The 18,344-nt window shown below is 43.9% G+C and overlaps 3 protein-coding genes and 1 pseudogene across 4 annotated transcripts; 2 read left to right on the forward strand and 2 right to left on the reverse strand.

Moving 5' to 3' along the window:
* Positions 1–897: 897 nt before the first annotated feature.
* Positions 898–3,146, forward strand: LOC133925525 (PTI1-like tyrosine-protein kinase 3; annotated as a pseudogene).
* Positions 1,988–9,099, reverse strand: LOC133924478 (CMP-sialic acid transporter 4-like). Of its 2 annotated transcripts, none has more exons than XM_062370039.1 (16): positions 8,797–9,099; positions 8,175–8,437; positions 7,340–7,456; positions 7,048–7,104; positions 6,792–6,869; positions 6,260–6,304; positions 6,041–6,100; positions 5,625–5,747; positions 5,446–5,523; positions 5,205–5,274; positions 4,767–4,874; positions 4,510–4,643; positions 4,364–4,440; positions 4,111–4,159; positions 3,950–4,013; positions 1,988–2,742 (listed from the first exon to the last, which is right to left on the reverse strand). In XM_062370039.1, the coding sequence occupies exons 2-15, from the start codon at positions 8,343–8,345 to the stop codon at positions 3,963–3,965; spliced, it is 1,218 nt and encodes a 405-aa protein (XP_062226023.1). In that variant the 5' UTR covers positions 8,346–8,437; positions 8,797–9,099; the 3' UTR covers positions 1,988–2,742; positions 3,950–3,962. The 2 variants fall into 2 exon arrangements, with proteins under 2 accessions (XP_062226023.1, XP_062226022.1); XM_062370038.1 differs by lacking the exon at positions 1,988–2,742 and adding an exon at positions 2,914–3,200.
* A 3,524-nt stretch (positions 9,100–12,623) lies between these two features.
* Positions 12,624–15,021, forward strand: LOC133924479 (uncharacterized). Its single transcript, XM_062370040.1, has one exon. It carries the CDS (start codon positions 12,935–12,937, stop codon positions 14,921–14,923), a length of 1,989 nt encoding a protein of 662 aa, XP_062226024.1. The 5' UTR covers positions 12,624–12,934; the 3' UTR covers positions 14,924–15,021.
* Positions 15,022–15,501: 480 nt separating this feature from the next.
* LOC133924480 (phosphoglycolate phosphatase 1A, chloroplastic-like) lies at positions 15,502–18,114 on the reverse strand. Its single transcript, XM_062370041.1, has 11 exons — positions 17,673–18,114; positions 17,526–17,593; positions 17,337–17,429; positions 17,181–17,252; positions 17,014–17,085; positions 16,856–16,915; positions 16,717–16,769; positions 16,300–16,397; positions 16,116–16,215; positions 15,877–15,980; positions 15,502–15,801 (listed from the first exon to the last, which is right to left on the reverse strand). Exons 1-11 carry the CDS (start codon positions 17,950–17,952, stop codon positions 15,695–15,697), a joined length of 1,107 nt encoding a protein of 368 aa, XP_062226025.1. The 5' UTR covers positions 17,953–18,114; the 3' UTR covers positions 15,502–15,694.
* Between the last annotated feature and the right edge of the window lie 230 nt (positions 18,115–18,344).

The raw sequence follows: 18,344 nt of genomic DNA on the forward strand, positions 1-18,344 counted from the left end.
GTCTCGCCAACTGGGCTTTGACAGGCCAAAATTCTAAACGACGTGATCCCGTTGCGAAGAATTTTTTATTTTAATCTTTCAAATTTAGCAACTATGGACGCATATTCATATTATTTTTTCAAACGAGTGCCTAAAATTGCTAAATTTTGAAAAATAAAATATAAAAATTCCTGTTGTGAATACCAAGCTCCATTATTCAAAAGGCCCAAATGTTACGAGGAAGGCATTGCCATTTGCGCACATATTCGCGTGGAGTTGCTGACCTCGATAGATATTCAGGAATATCTCGGAGATTCATCTCTCATCCGTGTTGGTCTCGGCCATGCGAAGCCTAGTCCTGTAGCCGTCACTGCACGCAGCATCCAGCATGCCTCCTACCAACACGTGAAACTATTCACCTATCGAGCACGCGAATGTAACCAGCTATGTACGTGCGCCGCGCGGCCGGATGCCCGCAACCACAGCAACTTGGCAGAGTCGGTCAGAAGCCGGGACAGACAGAGCCGAGGCCCCCACCGTGGGCGGAGCCACGATTGCGGAAGGAAATTCTGTGAGACCCGGTCTCACAGAAAGACCCTCATCTCTGTGTGACACGTATCATGTACTTCTCTCACATATATTCAATCAGACCGTTAGATCTAGAACGAACGGTGTAGATCAGGGTCTCACGGAGGCCTTTCTGCAGAGAGTCTCATATCATTTTTTTCCCACGATTGCACACAACACAGACGCCTTTTCGGTGAAGTAAATTTTATAAGAAAAAACCATCATTCTTTACTATGGTACTTAGATAATATAATTAAGGTCTTATGAGAATCTATCTTAGACAGAGTTTTATAAAATTTGTTCCATCCGTTCGGGGCTTCGGGCTCCGCGGCCCGTGCCAGAGGTTAGAGGATGATAGTACCCGGCCGCTGCCGCCTGCCGCTGCGTGTTGATGGGAGGCGCGAGAGCTCAACGGGGCAGCTCCGGCTCCGCGGCGGCAGCGCGCGCGATAGCAGCGACGCCAGCAACACGTTGGCCACCTCACCTTGTACGAAGAACCTGCCGCTGAAACCACCACACCCATTCATCAGCCGCTCCACTTGCAACTAGCTGGTTTCACTTTGACGCGCCGTGCATGCGTGCCCTGAGCCACCGACCGCAGGGGATAGGAGGGAGCTGGTGCAGGCGCCGGAGCCCAGCACCAGCACCAGCACCAGTATCAGCAGGCCGGTGCTGAGCTGGGCGCACCGCGTGTCGATCGCGCTGGACGCGGCGAGGGGGCTGGAGTACCTGCACGAGATGGTGCGCCCCCGCGGCGACGCACAAGGACGTGCGGTCCACCAACTTGCTGCTGTTCGAGGGGTTCAGGGCCAAGATCGCCGACCACAACATGTTCAGCCAGGCCGCGGACATGGCAATGCTCAACCGGTCCACGGACACGCTGGGGTCCTTCGGCTACCAGGCGCCCGAGTACGTGCCGGCACCTGTGTGACAGTGTGAGCTGCTGCTGCTGCTGCTTGGGGTCCGTTGGTTTCTGACGGGTTGATGGCTTGGTGTTGTCCAGGTACGCGATGACGGGCCAGATGACGGATAAGAGTGACGTGTACAGCTTCGGAACAGTTCTTCTGGAGCTCTTGACGGGGAGGAAGCTGTTGGACCGGACGTTGCCGCAGGGTCAGCGAAGCCTGGTGAACTGGGTAAGAATTGTTCTTTCTGGATACATCGCTCCATTTCCAGCTTACCAAGAGAAACGAAAGAATTTGTTGGTTGTATGGTCACCCACCCCAAGGAACATGCAGGTATGGATGGTTATGACTATAAAGACTAACTGAAATGCTAGAGCAAATTGATATAATGTCATCAATCAGTTCATCTCCCTGCATTTTCTTACGTAACGAGCTGAGAAGATATCAGGGGGTACTTTCTTTCTTAGATCCTTGATTTTAAATCACATTAATCAAAATGCAGTTTGTTTTTGTCAGACCTCAGTTTAGTTCAAGAATACCTGCAAGAAACTTCTAGCCCCTTGATTTAAATCTTATAGAGCTGACCTTCCAATTCTGACCAGCAAGAATACTATAAGGCAGTTCGCTATGGCGCAGCAAACGAATTATCTCTGCCTCTTTCTTGGGTAGTTGTACAACTATAACTCTATGGTCCAGTTAAACACAAAAACAGCGGCAGTACGAACAGAACCTGGTATATCTTCTTTTTTTTTAAATGATGCTACCGAAATAGCATGTAATCGATAGTTTCTCGGATTCAGAACATTCTGAAAGTACTAAATAAGCACCAAATGATCAAAACGTCTGATGGATTTCCTGCTTCCATTGATACATCAGGCAACTCCGATGCTGTCGGAAGACAGGGTTCAGGAATGCATCGACCCGAAGCTTGGCGACCAGTATCCTCCTGCCGGAGCTCTCAAGGTCCACCTGAACTTCTCTTCTGCCTGTCGGCTTGTAAACCCTTGGCGCATCGCCAGAACCTAACCGTCAATCTGGTTGTTCCCTGCCCTGCAGCTCGGGAGGATCGCGGTGCAGTGCCCTGCACTACGACACAACCTTCCGGCCGCCCATGGGCACCGTCGCCCGCGTGATCAACTACGCCGTCCTGCAAGACCGGCAGGGCGTGGTCTGATCTGGTGCAAGCATGTGGAGATGTGAAGTTTTGCCGTTGTCAACCTGACTCCTGTGGCCGTGAGTCGACTTGTGTATCATGTCTGAAACTAAGGTAGCCATGTTTGAGCAACAGTTCCTGTAACCAAAGACCATCTCGGTCAATTTAAAGGTATACCTGACTACCTGTAGGCAGTCTTCAGAAGCAACCCACCCGAACGCTCACGACCACGTGTGAAATATGCATAAGGCTCAGTTTCGGATGAAAATAAAATTGTCAAGAGATACGGACAAATGATGCACAGGACACTGAGCTCGTCGGTAAATCAGCAGCTAGTTTGTGATATTACAAAATTGTCGACACAAGTAATATAGCAGTTTTGCCCCCAAAAGGTGTGGGGTGTTACATTCGTGAACTTTGTGTGTGTTAAGGTCCTACTGCCATGTGTTGCCCCAAGAAAGTTGGGGTAAAAAAGAAAACAGAAAAGACTAGGATGGCCTGAAATGAACTTTGAATATATAGGTATTTCTTTTGCTTTTACAGTTTACAATAGCGTTTATTCCACTCACGGCAAAAAGAATTTCTTCTATACCTACCTGCAGAACGAAATAAAAACAAGTTTGTCAAAATCCTAATGAATGGGATGTTCCTATGTAAGTATTATTTGTTTACTGCTAAAAACCATAGTTTGAACATGCTGAATATGACACTTATTAACAGAAAAAGAAAATATTTGCTTCTGTCGATAAATAAATAATATATTAATATCACTTATCAGTTTGCTATAGGCATGCGGTTTCACTTTAGATTTTGTTTGGTTCAGTGATAAGGACTCCTGCATGAGTATACCTGTCGTTTACAGCCCTGAACACCTACACTGCCTGTTGTCATATAACTAGAACGTAAAACCCTTATGCCAACTCCTTTATTATTTTTGCAACTGATTCTCCACTCCTGCCTCCCAAGTCCTAAACACCCCCTCCTGCAATGCATCCATACTGCTTCTGACAGTATTTCATTACAACATAGGTTGCCCTTGTCATCATCATAGACAAACTGACCACCTCGCATCAACTACCTTTGTCACACTGTCACGTCACTGATAGGATCACTGAACCAACCAACTCTGAACTATGACCATCGATTGCCTAGCAGAGTCTAAGTAATCTACAACAGCATTGGTCTTATTCAGCAAATAAATTCTTGTACCGACATATGAGCAATTCCAGACTACTCTATTTAAGGTTTATAATTACCATTGCATTCAAATGCATCATTTACAAGTAAAAATGTAAAATAGTGGTCTCTCATACAAAAAAAAACGAGTCATAAGTATGAAACATACCTCAGATATAATGTTAAATCGGCAGCAGTGGTTTTCTCTCATCAGTTGCGCTAAGATGGCTTGCCTGAAACCATTGTCAGCTTAGTAGTTTTAGAAAATATCTCTACTAAAAAACAAAATGTTGATTCTTGATTTATTTAGTCAAGCGATGAGGCACTTACATCAGCAGCAGCTCCAGCAGTCATGTTTACAAAGGAAGACTCAGCAGACCTGCCAAATAGAAATCATCCTATTAGACTAGATGTTCGGAAATATTTAGTGGACAATTGGACATCAACAACTCATGCTAACATTAGTTGTTATGCTCTGTTCCTATAACATTCCGAACTACGGTAGCAACTGAGCTAGCCGAGAGAACCAATTAAACAGTGAAGCAATATATGAGAATAGCAACATGCTCTCAGTCATCTTTACCTATGATTTTGTGTATCTCCAAATTCCACTGTTCCAGATGGCTTTTCATCTTTGACTTTGGCTAGTGGAGAGAAAAACTGAACAGAAATAGCACTCACATAAGTTCAATTGAGATAAAGAAGTAAAGAATAACAGCCAACAATTACCTGGTGCATTGAAATAAACACTATTGAGATGCCAAGGAGAAAGTTAACAGTCAAGGGTTGTCCCAAAAATGCAGCCGAAGCTAGACCAGTAAAAATCGTGGCAACAGTTGATGAGTACTTCTTCAAAATAGTGTCTGCAGCATTATTTCAGTCAACCATTCAAAAATATGAGAAATTAAGAGCTTATAATAGACTAATAGCCAAATAATTGGGAAACTAGTTATGCATGTGACATAGATAGGTATATCATCCGTTACCTGCATACTTAAAGAAGAATGAAGAGAGAATGCCTTGTGCAGCATTGTTACATATGAGAAACATTGTAGCCCTTGAATGGCCTCGAAGGATATCAAAACTCTCTGGACCTGCAAACAAATGGGACATAGTATGTCATATACCTTATACTGCACTAACAATAGTCACAAACAAAACGCAAGACAAATGCCTCTCTGTTTCTGACATTACACCGTCTGTCCGTCTGTGCATGACACATTGACACTACACAACATATTGATCAATATATCAAGCTCTAAACAGCCACCCTAATCTAACCTCAAAAGTGCCACTGATAACCCGACTTGGGTACCACTACTTACTATGGGGAGGATCATACTTTACCCTTGGCAGCAGCCTTATCACTGGGGGAGGGGGTGGGGGGGGGAGAGGGGGGACAAGTTTTCACCTAAGATGCTTACCTTGAAATATGACAGTCACTAAGATGCCAAGGAAGTTGAAAATTGCACCATAACCATATAAGAACAAATTCTGCAAATTATGTAAGGAATTAGTGGAATAAAGAGAGAACATGGTCAAGAAATTAAGAAAACATATAGTTGAGAATAAAAAAACACAAGATAGGAACTAGATTAAAAAATTAGGAAAGTCTACTACACAGTAGTTTAAAAGAGCTGGAGGACAGCTTTCAGTGGAAATTACCTGAAGATAGATGCTTGTATCAAACTGGCTTTTTAGGGCATACTCATTGTACACAGAGGCAAGCGATGGGACAGTAACCTGCAATTTTACAGGAATATTTATATGAAGCTGTGTCCAACAATTGCTCAGGTATCTGAACAAGATATATATAAAGATCAAAACAATCTGTAGACACTTACAAAAACAAGTGTATACACATAAACAATAGTAGTGACTGGAAGACCAAAAGCATCGGTGCCCACAGGTACAGAGCGCAGTTGATTGACACTGATTCCAATAAGCAATAGGGCAAGGGCTTCCCACTGATAGTCATAGGATAAAAACAGGGTTAAACATTGTTGACAGACTTTTTCTTAATAAAATGGTAGAGGTCATGATAAAGACAGCTAAGGGAATGGACACAAAACCCTAACAAAAAATGAATCTAGCATAGTAGCCATACGAAACTATTGATAATTCTAAAAAATCACGTAACGAGAAAAAATTTCGGCTGTGTACAAACTGACCAAAAAATTATGAATATTACCATTACAGTATGTGTCCTCACTCCTCAACAGAGATGTAGAAATAACAACAATGCTGACCTCATTCTTACCTGAATTATAGAAAATTTCCTTCTCATTATAATTTTTAGGAGAACAGCTATGACCAGTACCTGGATTTGGTATAAAAGAGTGTGATATTAGCAATCTTGCCTTCTCCATGCATAGGGAATCAGATTTGTACACTCACCCAGAGTGTGCACAGATGCACAGTACTCTCACACATGGTACACGACAAAAGCATGTGAACACATCAGTACACTAACAAGTACCTTCAGATTGCTTAGCATCTTCACAGTTGCGGGGCTGAAGTATAACTGCATGGGAAATATTAATAGATTAAACAAAACAACATTGTATAGCAAGACCAAAAGCTACTCATGATAGTACAGCATAACTGCCTATGAATTAATAAGTAACAAGATATGTTAGACCGGATATACTTAAGACAAACAAACTCTGAAAAACCAGTAAATAAACGTGGTTTATTCATCTATTGTCTTACCTTTCCTTTTATCTCTTGTTGTCGAAGTGAAAGATAAAAGATATAACTAAAATAACTATGAAAAAATCTTCTAGGGACAACTCACAATAGTAAAATAAAACGATGCTAGTATCATTCAGGAAATGTGCCGGAAACTCTTTTCCACAAATGTATACTTTTAATATGGATAAATTAATAAAGCAGATAGCAATGTAACATATGCTGTGTTCTAAATGTCTAGCATGCAGAAGTGTTAGCTCCAGAAAGTACAGGCACACTGCACAAGTGAATGAGATTTTAGTCAGTTCAATGAACTTTACCTGCATGATAAACTTCAGGTAGTTGTTGATGGCATATAGGAGAGCAGGAGCAGCTAAGAGTACATTATTACGGGCTGCCTACACAAGAAAAGATTGAAGAACCAAATGATCAGCTTCCATGGTTCAAAAAGGAGGAAAATATGATGTAGAGTTCCATGGATAAATCAATACGCCTAAAGAATAAAGTCATGTATCTTATATGAAAACAAATAACAAACAAGTAAATGTTGTGCTATCTTTTGATAAGATTAATCACCTGTACAAAGGTTGAAAGTGACAGAAGCGGCTTCTCCCCCACCTTTTGTTTTCTAGACTGCAAACAGGAGTAGTAAAGTTAGGGAAATCCTTTAACACAACAAAATCTACACGGAAGTCGTCAGAACTAATTGATTGATGTGCTACCGGTCTACTGAAAATAAAGAACTTCTTACAACACTTTATCAGCCCCACAAACCATAAATGCAAAAGATTGATATTTCACAGCAGGGCTGTACACACCCGACAAGAATCCAAGTACATACTCTTGAGGAAAGCATGTGTAGACTAACCTCGATTACTAGCATTACGATGGCAAAAAGAACTTTTGCAATCTCCGTCAAAAAGTTAACACTGATAGGACTGAACTGAAACTTCCCATCAACCTTCGACATAAAGACTAGGATAGGCTGCAGAAACAAGTAAATTATTAGCAAAGTTATAACAGCGCCGCAATCAGATACATATTACAATTTGGTCCATGATTGGCCAAATTAAAGATGTACAGGCAGCTACAGAATTATTTGCTTCCTGAAACAAGGTTACTCAGAAAGGTAAACTCGGATTCAGCCAAAAAATTGGGAGCGCAACAGAACAAGTAGAAGTAGAAAGGAGACCTCCCGGTATCTATTTTGAACCCATTCTCCTGGTTAAGCCCTTCCTAGGGAGCTAAAAGGGACCTAATCCTACTATATTCAAACAAGAATAGCAGATGAGTTTCAACTATAATGCACAACATTTTTTCCCAGGTGAATTTGGTCAAATTCAGGACCCGTTTGGTAGAGCTCTTCCTGATTCAAATTCTTTACGGGGAGTGATTCTCTGAAGGAAGTGATTTTGTGGCTGAAAGTGATTCTCTAAAATAAAATATATAGAAGAAGTGATTCTCTGCGGGAAGTGAATCAGAAGAAGCTGTTTTTTTCAGCTTTCCAAATTTTAGTTCATTTCAAAAAATCACTCCCACGGATTTCACTCAGGGAGTTAAAAGCTTAAAGCTGCTGTTTGGCAGAGCTCCTCTGATTTCAACCGGAAAACTATTTTGAGAGCTCTGCCAAACAGACCCTCAATCCCATACAATCAGGGATTGATTGGACATGAAGTCATAATTCATTAAGGAGAGTGAACCACCTGGAGGCCGACCAAGATGCAGTCCCCGGACACGAGAAGGAAGTTGAGTGCACGGTACTTGTGTGATATCTTGCTGCGGTGCTTGTCGTATGCCCTCGATACACTCCTGGGGCTTGGAACCGCCACCTTGGAGCGGCAGACGCTGCATTCCAGAACGCCATTCCTCTGCATCTCCTCCAACCAACCAGGAGCAGCAGCCGAAATAATCACACAGACAAGATATCACTCTACAGTCGTGGCTTCTCAGCAAACCCTGCGCATACCTGCAGCAAAGACATGAACTAAGCAAACTGAGTAACGACTAGTATTTCCCTCTAAATTCACAGCATTTCACCAATTCATGCATCAAATCGAACGAATTTTGTCAAAACATCATTATCGTGGAAGTTAGAAGCACAAAGTATCCCTCAAATAGCCAACCTATGCCGCCATCAGCAACTAGCTAATCCATGCCAGATCACCAAAAACCAACACTACCAATATCTCCACCAAAACCCCGCTGCCAATCACGACACAGCTAAACCATCATCAAATGCAGCAACCGGGTTCTGCTACCTCTACCGCCCAAACAAGCCGAACGGCGAAGGGATCTGAGAACGCGCGCGCGCGCGCAAGACTGTACCACGGACTCACGGAGGATGCGGGAACGTGGGGCGGGATCTCTCGGATCTAGCCCCGCCTGCCTGGACACCGCGCTCGCGGCGAATCCGGCTCGGCGCGGCCCGGCTGGGCTCCGCTCCCGGCAAGCTTCCGCGCGCGCGTCACGTGGTACGGGCGGCGGGTGGGGTGGGGTGCGGTGGGCGGGGAGCCTCGCCGCAGAGATCTCGGGTGCAGGCGGGAGGGGAGGGGGGCGTGAGCGCGCTGGCGGTGGCGCGGGAGGAGCGGAAGGAAGGCGGGTGCCTCTGGCGTTTTTTATGTTTCTTTGCGCTCGAGGAATATGCTGAAAGGTCCCTGCGTTTCACGCTTTTATGTTGTGGATCACCGAATAATGTTTTCATTCTTTCAAAAATAAAGATTAAGAAAAAACATATATGGCACGGAATAAATGAGTTTTTTATATGCTAATTTATTTTTTCCTAATAAATTATTCCTTTATGGGCTAAATTTGTTGTCCTTCATTAATTGTCTATGTTCCGATAAACTGTGTATTCAGTCGTACATAATTTGCTTTTTATTGTTGTATGTGTTTGTATGCATACCTTACTTGTTGTTATGATTATATTGCCTAACGGATGCCACAGATGACCTTACTCGACAGTGTTATCGTCATTGGGCAGCTGTTGCTATCTTTAGATGTTTCCATAGTTTTCACCATCATTCATTGATATCAAAACTACTGACAAGAGATCAATTGAAACGACATCAAGCATTGTAGAAAATAACCCATGACAAGTTATACTCTCTCACTATAAATATATATGTTGTTTTAGATCAAATATGATCTTTAATACATAGTTTTGATCATTATTTTTTATTAAAATATATTTATAAAATTTATTAAATTTGTGATATTGTGAAATAATTTTTCAAGACAAACTTACACATAAAATTTTAAAATTTTCAAACTAAATATTTTGAAAGCAAAAAATTAAAAGCTTGATCAAACATTTTTCCAAAACGATATGTATTGATAACTAAGGTAGTGTTTGGTTGGAGAGCCAGGTGGGATGGGATGATTCCATTCATGTATTTAGAGATAGAATAGGATGGTCCGAAATCAGATGTTTGTTTGGTGGGTGGGATGAAACGAGTCCATTTTAGATTTCGGGCTCACCGTCAGTGACCCGTCCCAAGTGGGATGGCTGCGTTCAGCCTTTTTTTGGAACGGATCCATCCCGAATCTTTGAAGAATATTCTCTGATTCAGAACCATCCCATCCCACTGAACTCCAACCAAACAGCTAAAAAACGAGATGTAACCGCTCCGTCTCACGAAGAAACACACTACCTAAATGAGTATATATTAACGTGTCAATGTCACTCACCACAACACAGAACAAGCATGTGTCAGCAAAAACTATAGGCAAATACAGGATACACAGGGGAGGGAGGTGCAAAAATTGAACACGCACGCACGTTTGAAGTAGCTTGCGTTGTCGGAGCGAGTGTCTTCAACGTCTTCCCGATTGCAGTCGAGTTGGGTACCCTGTCACTTTTGGTCGCCGCGTTCACAAACTATTGCAGCTCGCACAAGCTATCGCCACTTCTTCCTGCGACCTTCTTTCTCTTTCCGAGCACGTTGCCAGCGTTATTTTTGAAAGGTTTCCATGTTAGGTCCAGGTCCAAACAGACCGGCAGTGCCTCGGAATGCCTCGGGATATGCTAAGATTCTCTTTCCTGCACGCATAGGGAGGGGCTCAGGATTCTCGGCATTAATTACTATTTGTACAGTGTAATGAGTATGTAGCTATCAATCCTAGCGTAATCAAGTAATATACTGTAGCAACAGTGAAAGAATAGTGTTTTGCTGTACCGTACAGAGGTCTGTTAGTGTGGCTATTTTATTGTAGCAGTTCTGTAGTGATTGATTGGGAGGTTCATCATGAATCAGATAGCTAAGATCCTATCTAATGTAAATGACTGTAGACCCTCTACTTTTTGACTCCCTTGTGAAAGCCCGTCCGCTTAGTTGCATTGGAGTTTTGACACTGCCTTCTTCTTTTAATCGAAGTGCTTAGGGCCAATTTGCCTGGACGGCTGGACCACTAGCCACCGATATTTGGATAATGAAAGTATTCGTATAGCCTTTTAAAAGGGATAAAATCTTCTTATGTAACTGAAAATTTTAACGTTCTCTTATATGTTACTGATATCTCAATGATATATAAGGGAATTGAAAAAAAAAACCGTAGTGGCACAGGAAAAATTCACCCTTTTAAATGAGCAATTGGTACGGACGGTAATATCAAATTGTCTTTGTGATGGTTGATTTCGGTTCTTGAGTAGAATGTTTATATTACATTAGGTAGATTGGCACGTTTTACTGTGTCTATTTTGTATAAATGTTATATTTGAATGTTGTATAATTTGTAGTAGTTTTAATACTATATGGAGCGTACCGATTTTTCCATCATTAGTATATGTTGTTGGAAGAAAAATATTGGATTCATTTAGACTCATATATACACACACAATACTATATTGCTGAGCAGTAGTTACGTCAGTAATACGGAACTAACAAATTTGTTTCGTATTAGTGCACTAATTTTTCCACCGTTAGTATATGTTATTAAAAGTGGGATATTGAATTAATCTAAACTCACGTATGTAATATATATATATATATATATATTTGTATCTATATAGATTTATATATATATACATAATATATTTGTAGACAGTAGTTACGTGAGTAATACGAATGTAACAAAATTTGTTTTGTATTTTTTTGAGTTTTAGTTTTTCTACTTTGCAGTTTATATTGTTTCAATCGATTTATCAATATATATATATATATATATTCATTTCACATTTTCTAGTATTTTTGAAAATAGAAAGTATATTATATATATATACAAATACGTATATATGTATATGTATACAGTGATGGTGTGGGCCGCTACAGTAACTACAGTAGCATAGCACCTGAGCGTCCAGTCCAGGATACCACCGCTGTTAGTATATAGGATAGATGCGTCATATTAGATATGTGATAAAAGTTTTTTCGCTTTCTTCCGGACCCCACATACCATCTAGAGAAAAGCTCGTAAACCATGGAATACGGCTTGGACTAGAAGATAACCATATCTAGGGTCTCTGAAACTGTAAGGGCTGGAGGCGTGGAGAAGAACGAGGAGCCAGCAGAGTGCGGTCTCCAGCAATAGTTGCCAATGGTTGAGTGATCTCGTGGGAGCATGAGACGGTGCAAGGCGCATGCTATCTATGAGGAAGGGATCTCACGGACGATGCGCGAGAACAGTTTTGTCTGGTAGATTGGCGAGTGGCGATGAGCGGCGCATGTTGATCTGGCCCAGGTAGGAATCGATGAGATCGACCAACCACTGTCCAGAGTCCTCGAGTGACGAGACCACAATTTATTTTAAATTAAAATTTTTAAATATTTATGTTTATTTTAAAAAATTGTAAATCTAGACACTGGCGCTCTTTAAACGGCGATAGATTTAAAAATTAAAAATATTATATTCTCGTACTCTCAAAATTTAAAATATTATAAAAATAATTATGAAATAATTTTGTGATGCAGAATATACTATCATCTAGCTTTCTAAAAGTTTTGAGATAAAAATATAATTTGTACAATAAGAAAAAAGATAAATTTTAAAAACATATATTTTTTATTTTTATACGTACCTATCAACCATTGAAAGAGCATCAGCCCTGTCCACGGTGCAAATGCAGCGCATGCCTCTCCGGGCTCCGGGCTCCACCCAACCGAGTCCACCGATCGGTCCGCGACGCCTGAAACCGAGTCTGGAAAGAACCCGTCGCGCCCAGAACAGAAAACAAGACTCGGTAGAAAGCCGGAAGGGGGAAAAGAAGCAACCCAATCCTAGGTCAAGCCGGCCACCCACACGCCACCCAAATTCCCGGGTCCTTCTCACCTCCCCACCAGCCGACGGCGGCGACGACCGCGGCGGCTGTTCGAGTGGTAGCGACCGACGCGCACGCGCATTCTCCCTCCCATCCAATCAGGCCCAGCGGAAGAGGAGGAGGACGAGGGCCGAGACGGGGGTAAGTCAACCAACCCTCCTCGTCGTTTGATCGTGGGCACTCGCCACCACCGATGCTGCGGCGCCGGCCATGGCGTCGGCGCTGCTCTCGTACCTGAAGACCCTGTGGCCTCTCTCCGCCTTCCTGAGGGAGGAGGAGGACCTACGCGCGTCGGCGCGGTTGGTCGGGGCGCTCTCGGTCCCCGAGGAGACGAAGCAGTTCGTGCTCGCGCTCCGCGAGCCGGGAGGATCGCCGGGAGACGGCGCCGTGATCTACATCCTCGCCGCGCAGAACCTCTCGGAGCAGTCCGCCTCGGACGCCGAGCGCCTGATCAGGGAGGTGCGCCCGGGGGCCGTGGTGACCCAGGTCGCGCGCGCGGCCCTCGATGACGTCCGGATCGAGGAGGACTGCCTGGATGGCGGCGGCGGCGGCGTGCCGGTACCGGCGTCACCGTTCCAGGTTATCAAGAGGTGCGTAACGGAGAAGAGGAGCAAGGACCAGTACGTGAAGGCGGCCGCGTGCCAGGTCCTGCAGGAGATCTTTGGGGTCGGGTTCTATGGCCATCTGCTGGCTGCCAAGAGAGCCGCAGAGGAGACCAAGTCGTGTTTTCTCTTGCTCGAGTCTCCATATGAGAGGAATTGCAGCAGCAGCGATGGATCGGGCAGCCGAAACAATGCTGGAGATGATAACTCAGCTCAGCAATTACAGGGTAGCTGCTCGCTCACTCATAACGCCAAGGACGATAACTCAGGTGCGCAATTGCAGACTAGCTGCTTGCTCCCCAAGAGTGCCACTTCAATTTTAAGCTCCCATGGTAGGAATATATGCCTTCTGGATGATAATGGAGGACAACTCATGAAGTTGCTGGCTCCAACTCTCAATTTCTTGATGCCCCAAGCTATCTCTTCCAATGTTGCCACTGAGTGCATCCCATCTGAATGCAAGCCGGCAGACAGATACGAGGCTCCACCTTTTGCACAGTCTGTCTACCCTCTACTTGCCGATCTTTATTATATATTTGTCGACATTCCGTCGATTGGGAGGGCTATGGCTTCTGCTCAGAAGTTGCTTACTCAAGTTCACGAGGGGAAGCCAATTAGCAGTGAAATGTTATCCGGCGTGTATGTATTTAGAATTGCAATAGAGGCCCTCAGAATGGGTTTAAACAATGCAGGAAGATGCCACATTGACACCAAGGATAACCATGATTCAAAAAAGTTGGATTTTTCAGATCTCCATTCTGATGAGAAGTGTCACATTCTTCTTGTGCAAGCTCTCAGAAGCCAAGTAAGAGAGTTTGGTTCTGTGGTGGCTATAGTTGATGCTAGCTGCTTAGCTGGAATAAGGAGACACTGGAACACACCTGTTCCTTCAGAGATTGCTCAATTAGCTAGCAGATGCTTTAGTCATTATGGTGATGAAAATAATGGTGATAAAATTGAGCTACCTTCGTCTGACAGCACTGATAAAAGAAATTGGATATCTGAGAAACCTGTGGTCGCAGTTGGTGCAGGAGGTACAGCAATTCTGGGATTTTCGTCTTTGTCAAAAACTGTTCATGCTTCTGCCTTCCTTAAGCTGGCTCCGTACAAAAGTCCAGTGATTCTGAAGTATGCCTTAATGCAGCTGCAAAGACATGCAGCTATTGTACTAAGCAAGATCCTCCCTCATGGGGTTGTTAGTGCTGGTTCAAAGGCATCTGCTTTACAGTTCACGGCTTCAGCAGAGAAGATCCGAGCGGTGGCTCACACTGTAATATCATCAGCTGAGAGAACTAGCTTGATGGCTATGCGGACTTCATTTTATGAAATCATGCAAAAGAGGCATAAACATCCTTTCAGGATAACTCCTTGGGCAACATTTGGCTGCAGCATGGTTGCATGCGCTGGCCTCGTGATGCATGGAGATGGGATCGAGTGTGCAGCAGAGGCGGCACCTTCCGTTCTCATGATTGCTTCTCTGGGCCGTGGCCTTGAGAGCTTACATCTCACATCCCAGGAAGTGAGACAAACAAATGGCCAGAATGTGAAAGAAGCTTTGCGAGCGTTGATGAGCAACTTGAAGAAATCAGCAAAATAAAGAGGCAATACTTTACAACTGGAACTGTATAGATTTTGGTCATGCAATTTTCAAGCAACACTGAATTGTTATGACTATCAAGTGCATTTTTCTTGTTTTGCTGAGGTAGTGAAATTCTCAAGGTATATGCTTGTGGGCATTGCTAGCTTGAGCTTAGGGAGCACTGGAGCCAAAAAAAGTGTCTTTGGTTGATCTTCTGTACATACAAGATATAGTGTTTTGCTAACTCGTTGATCCAAATGGCAATATAATTATAATAAGATGTCTATGGCCTATGGTAAAGATTTCGTGAAACACTGTGCCTAATATATTCATTCTCTTAAAGATATCTTTTATTTCATAAGCAACAGAAGTGTCCAGTTTTATTTTTCCAGTGTTCTTTTAAGGTCAGTGTGCACAGTATTAAGTCTGCTTATCCATGTATTCTTGAATGCCTTTAACATCATTTTTTAGCTTTGCGTGTATTTCGAGCTTACATTTTCGAGTCAAGTACAAATGAACAAACAATGTCATATGCTCGTACTCTCCATAGCCATACCCATCATTCGCTGGTGAAGTTCAAAATTATGAACGAAGAATTTTGAAGCAATTCTCAACATCCTTTGTGATATGTGCTTTTATAATGTTACATACAAGCATCTGTCTCATGAATACAAAACAATGTGAAACAAAACATTCTTCTTGTTTTCTTAGCTGCTAAAATTTGGCTGGTGCTGCCTATACAAAAGCAAGGCTGATGGCCCAGCTAAAACACAGTTCCATGATGTTTCTTCAGACTGTTGCTGCCTTCAGTGTGAGGAAATCAGAGATCTGGTTTGTGTAGAAATCTGGCTGGATCGAGTTGTCGGGGCTCTGAAGCGTCTGAAGAGAAGTCACACCTGCAAAAGACAGCCAAGCTCAATGCTTACACTGATGCAAATCGGAAGAGCTTGTACAGAGTTTGGAGATGAAACCTGAGAGAACAAGGAGAGTTTTGCAGCCTCCATTTTGGCCAAACAAGATGTCAGTATCCAACCGGTCACCCACCATGCATATCTGGGATGTTGTGATTCCGAACCTGCCACGGAGGCGAAGAAGAAATGTAAGAATCTGAAAACTAGTAATCAGTTGCCTGATCTACGCGTCTACAGTTACATATCCTTCCATGAGCATTTCTGAAACTGGACTGTTATTGAGACATTAAGCCTCTTACTTTTTTGCCAGATAGTCCATCATGAAAGTCGATGGCTTCCCGACAACGAGAGGTTCTTGTTTAGTTGAGCCAAGTACAGCACCAACCATTGATCCGCCACCTGAGGCAAGACCAAATGTTCATAATGTGAGCCACTGGTATGTCTCTGCGTATTATGTAGAAAGAGTACAAATTTCTGACAAACCTGCCCATTCTTGGGCATCAGTAAGATGGGTGACGGCGTCCCTGTTTGTCGCAATGAAAAGGCACCCTGGATTCTCACGTATGCAGAGTGTCCCGTACCTTCAAATGGCTTGGTAGTAAGTTTACAGGTCTTGTAGAATGGTTAGTGTCAAACCATATATACACATGAAGAAAGAGAGAGAACACAGTAACATGTAGGTTGCAGCAAAGGCAAAAGACACTAGTGATCATTGGGTTCTAAAAGAACTGAAACTGCAATCATCGTCTGAAATTTATTGAATGTATCAAATGAATGAATATGCAATCAAATAGTCGTCTGAATTGAACAATCCTAGCATTGTTTACCCACTTGCCTCATAGAAATTTGCCGAAGTTCATTATTTCGAGCGAGGGAGGAATGAAGGAAAAAGAAACTTACTGAACTTTGTAGTAGTTAAAGTAGCGATCAAATCCGACCACAACTGCCCCGACCTGTAAGAAACCCAAATAGTGTCATTGCACTGGTTTACTTCTCACTAGTTATCACATACCGGAACAGGAAGAAGGATCATACTTACATCTTTGTCATGCTCCATGTAATAACCAGGCTTCAGCTCTATCTTCTTGTCTCCATCTGTCTGCAAGACCATTCAATCTAAGGTGTGTAAGTAAACTTGTCTATACAACTGTTAATTTACCAGGAATTTCAGAGAAAAGAGCACTCTTTGTTACTTACGGGTCCACCGAGGTACTGAAATCCAGCCAGCTCCAGCTCCTTCAGGATCCCTTCCTCTCCAATGACATAAACCTGATCCGCTCGAAAAAAATGTCAACTTCATGCATATTTCGTACATAATCATGTGAACAACTGCAGTAAAAAAAAATCTGAATGGTAAGAGGCACCTTCTTGTCCTCGGGGAAATCGATGGACTGCAGGTACGCGGCAGCTGCGAAGGATGAGGCGAAGATCTCTTCCTGCGCCGCGTTCCGGCGTCATCGATTAGTAGGAAGAAAAAACTGATCGACACAAGCAGTTTATGACGAGCTGAAGAACCGTACCTCATCGACACTTAGTCCCAGCGTCTCGAACTTCTTGCCGTACTGCTTCCTCGACTTGGTCGAGTTGTTCGTCACGAACACCAGCCTCTTTCCCTGCAACACCGCGAATACCAACAGCTTCAGCGAATCATCAGGACGTTTTTAAGCTGGGGGAGCGAATGAACAAGAGCATTACGGTTTGGAACTAACCTTTGATCGGAGCAAGTCGAGCGTCTCCGGCACGCCGTCGATCAGCTTGTCGCCCTTCCAGATCACCCCTACGCGGCACACAAAAAGCGCGCGAATTTAAGCAAGCCTCCCTATCCAAGAAGCCGGCGCTGATCAATCCTGTCTCACCGTCGCAGTCGAAGATGAACGTCTCGACGGAGTCGATGAGCGCGTCGGCATCCTCGAGCTTCGCCGCCGGGACCGTTCCCGCTGCCGCCATAACGTACCGCCTCGCCGCGCGGTGCGGTGAAGCGGCCGCGGGGAAGGAGGAGGCCAGGCCGCCGCCGCCGCCGACGCGCCGCTGGCTGCTCCTCCCGAAGGACGCGGAGGGCGCCGGCGCTTGCGACGAGGATGGGGAGGAGGAAGAGGTGGAGGGGAGGAAGGCCGGGGACACGCGCGCCAGGAGCATCGCTGCTGCTGCCGCCGCCGGTGGGTGCTCTGTGTTTTATCGGGTGGCTTTTTGGTTGGTGTGTGTTCTGTTTTGGCGGTGCAAGGGTATCTTGTACAGTACAGGCCAGCGCGGCTCTCTTGTTCTTTTTGATCGGTTTTGGGTCGATTTGTGGCTGGGATTGGGAAGACGGAGGAGGGGAGCGGATTGGGGTGTGGTCTAGTATTGTGGCTGCTGTTCACGGTGGCAGGAGGCACCGAGGCAGCTGGGCCTGGGGCTTGGGAGGGACGAGTACGCGGGAGACGAATTTTTTATTTTTTAATATTTACAAAAAATATATCTATTTTTTATTTTTTAATATTTGTAATATACATATCTATTTTGAAATATTACAAGCCACCGTCGCGACTCGC

Source organism: Phragmites australis, chromosome 7, assembly GCF_958298935.1.
Source record: "Phragmites australis chromosome 7, lpPhrAust1.1, whole genome shotgun sequence".
Taxonomy (NCBI): domain Eukaryota; kingdom Viridiplantae; phylum Streptophyta; class Magnoliopsida; order Poales; family Poaceae; genus Phragmites; species Phragmites australis.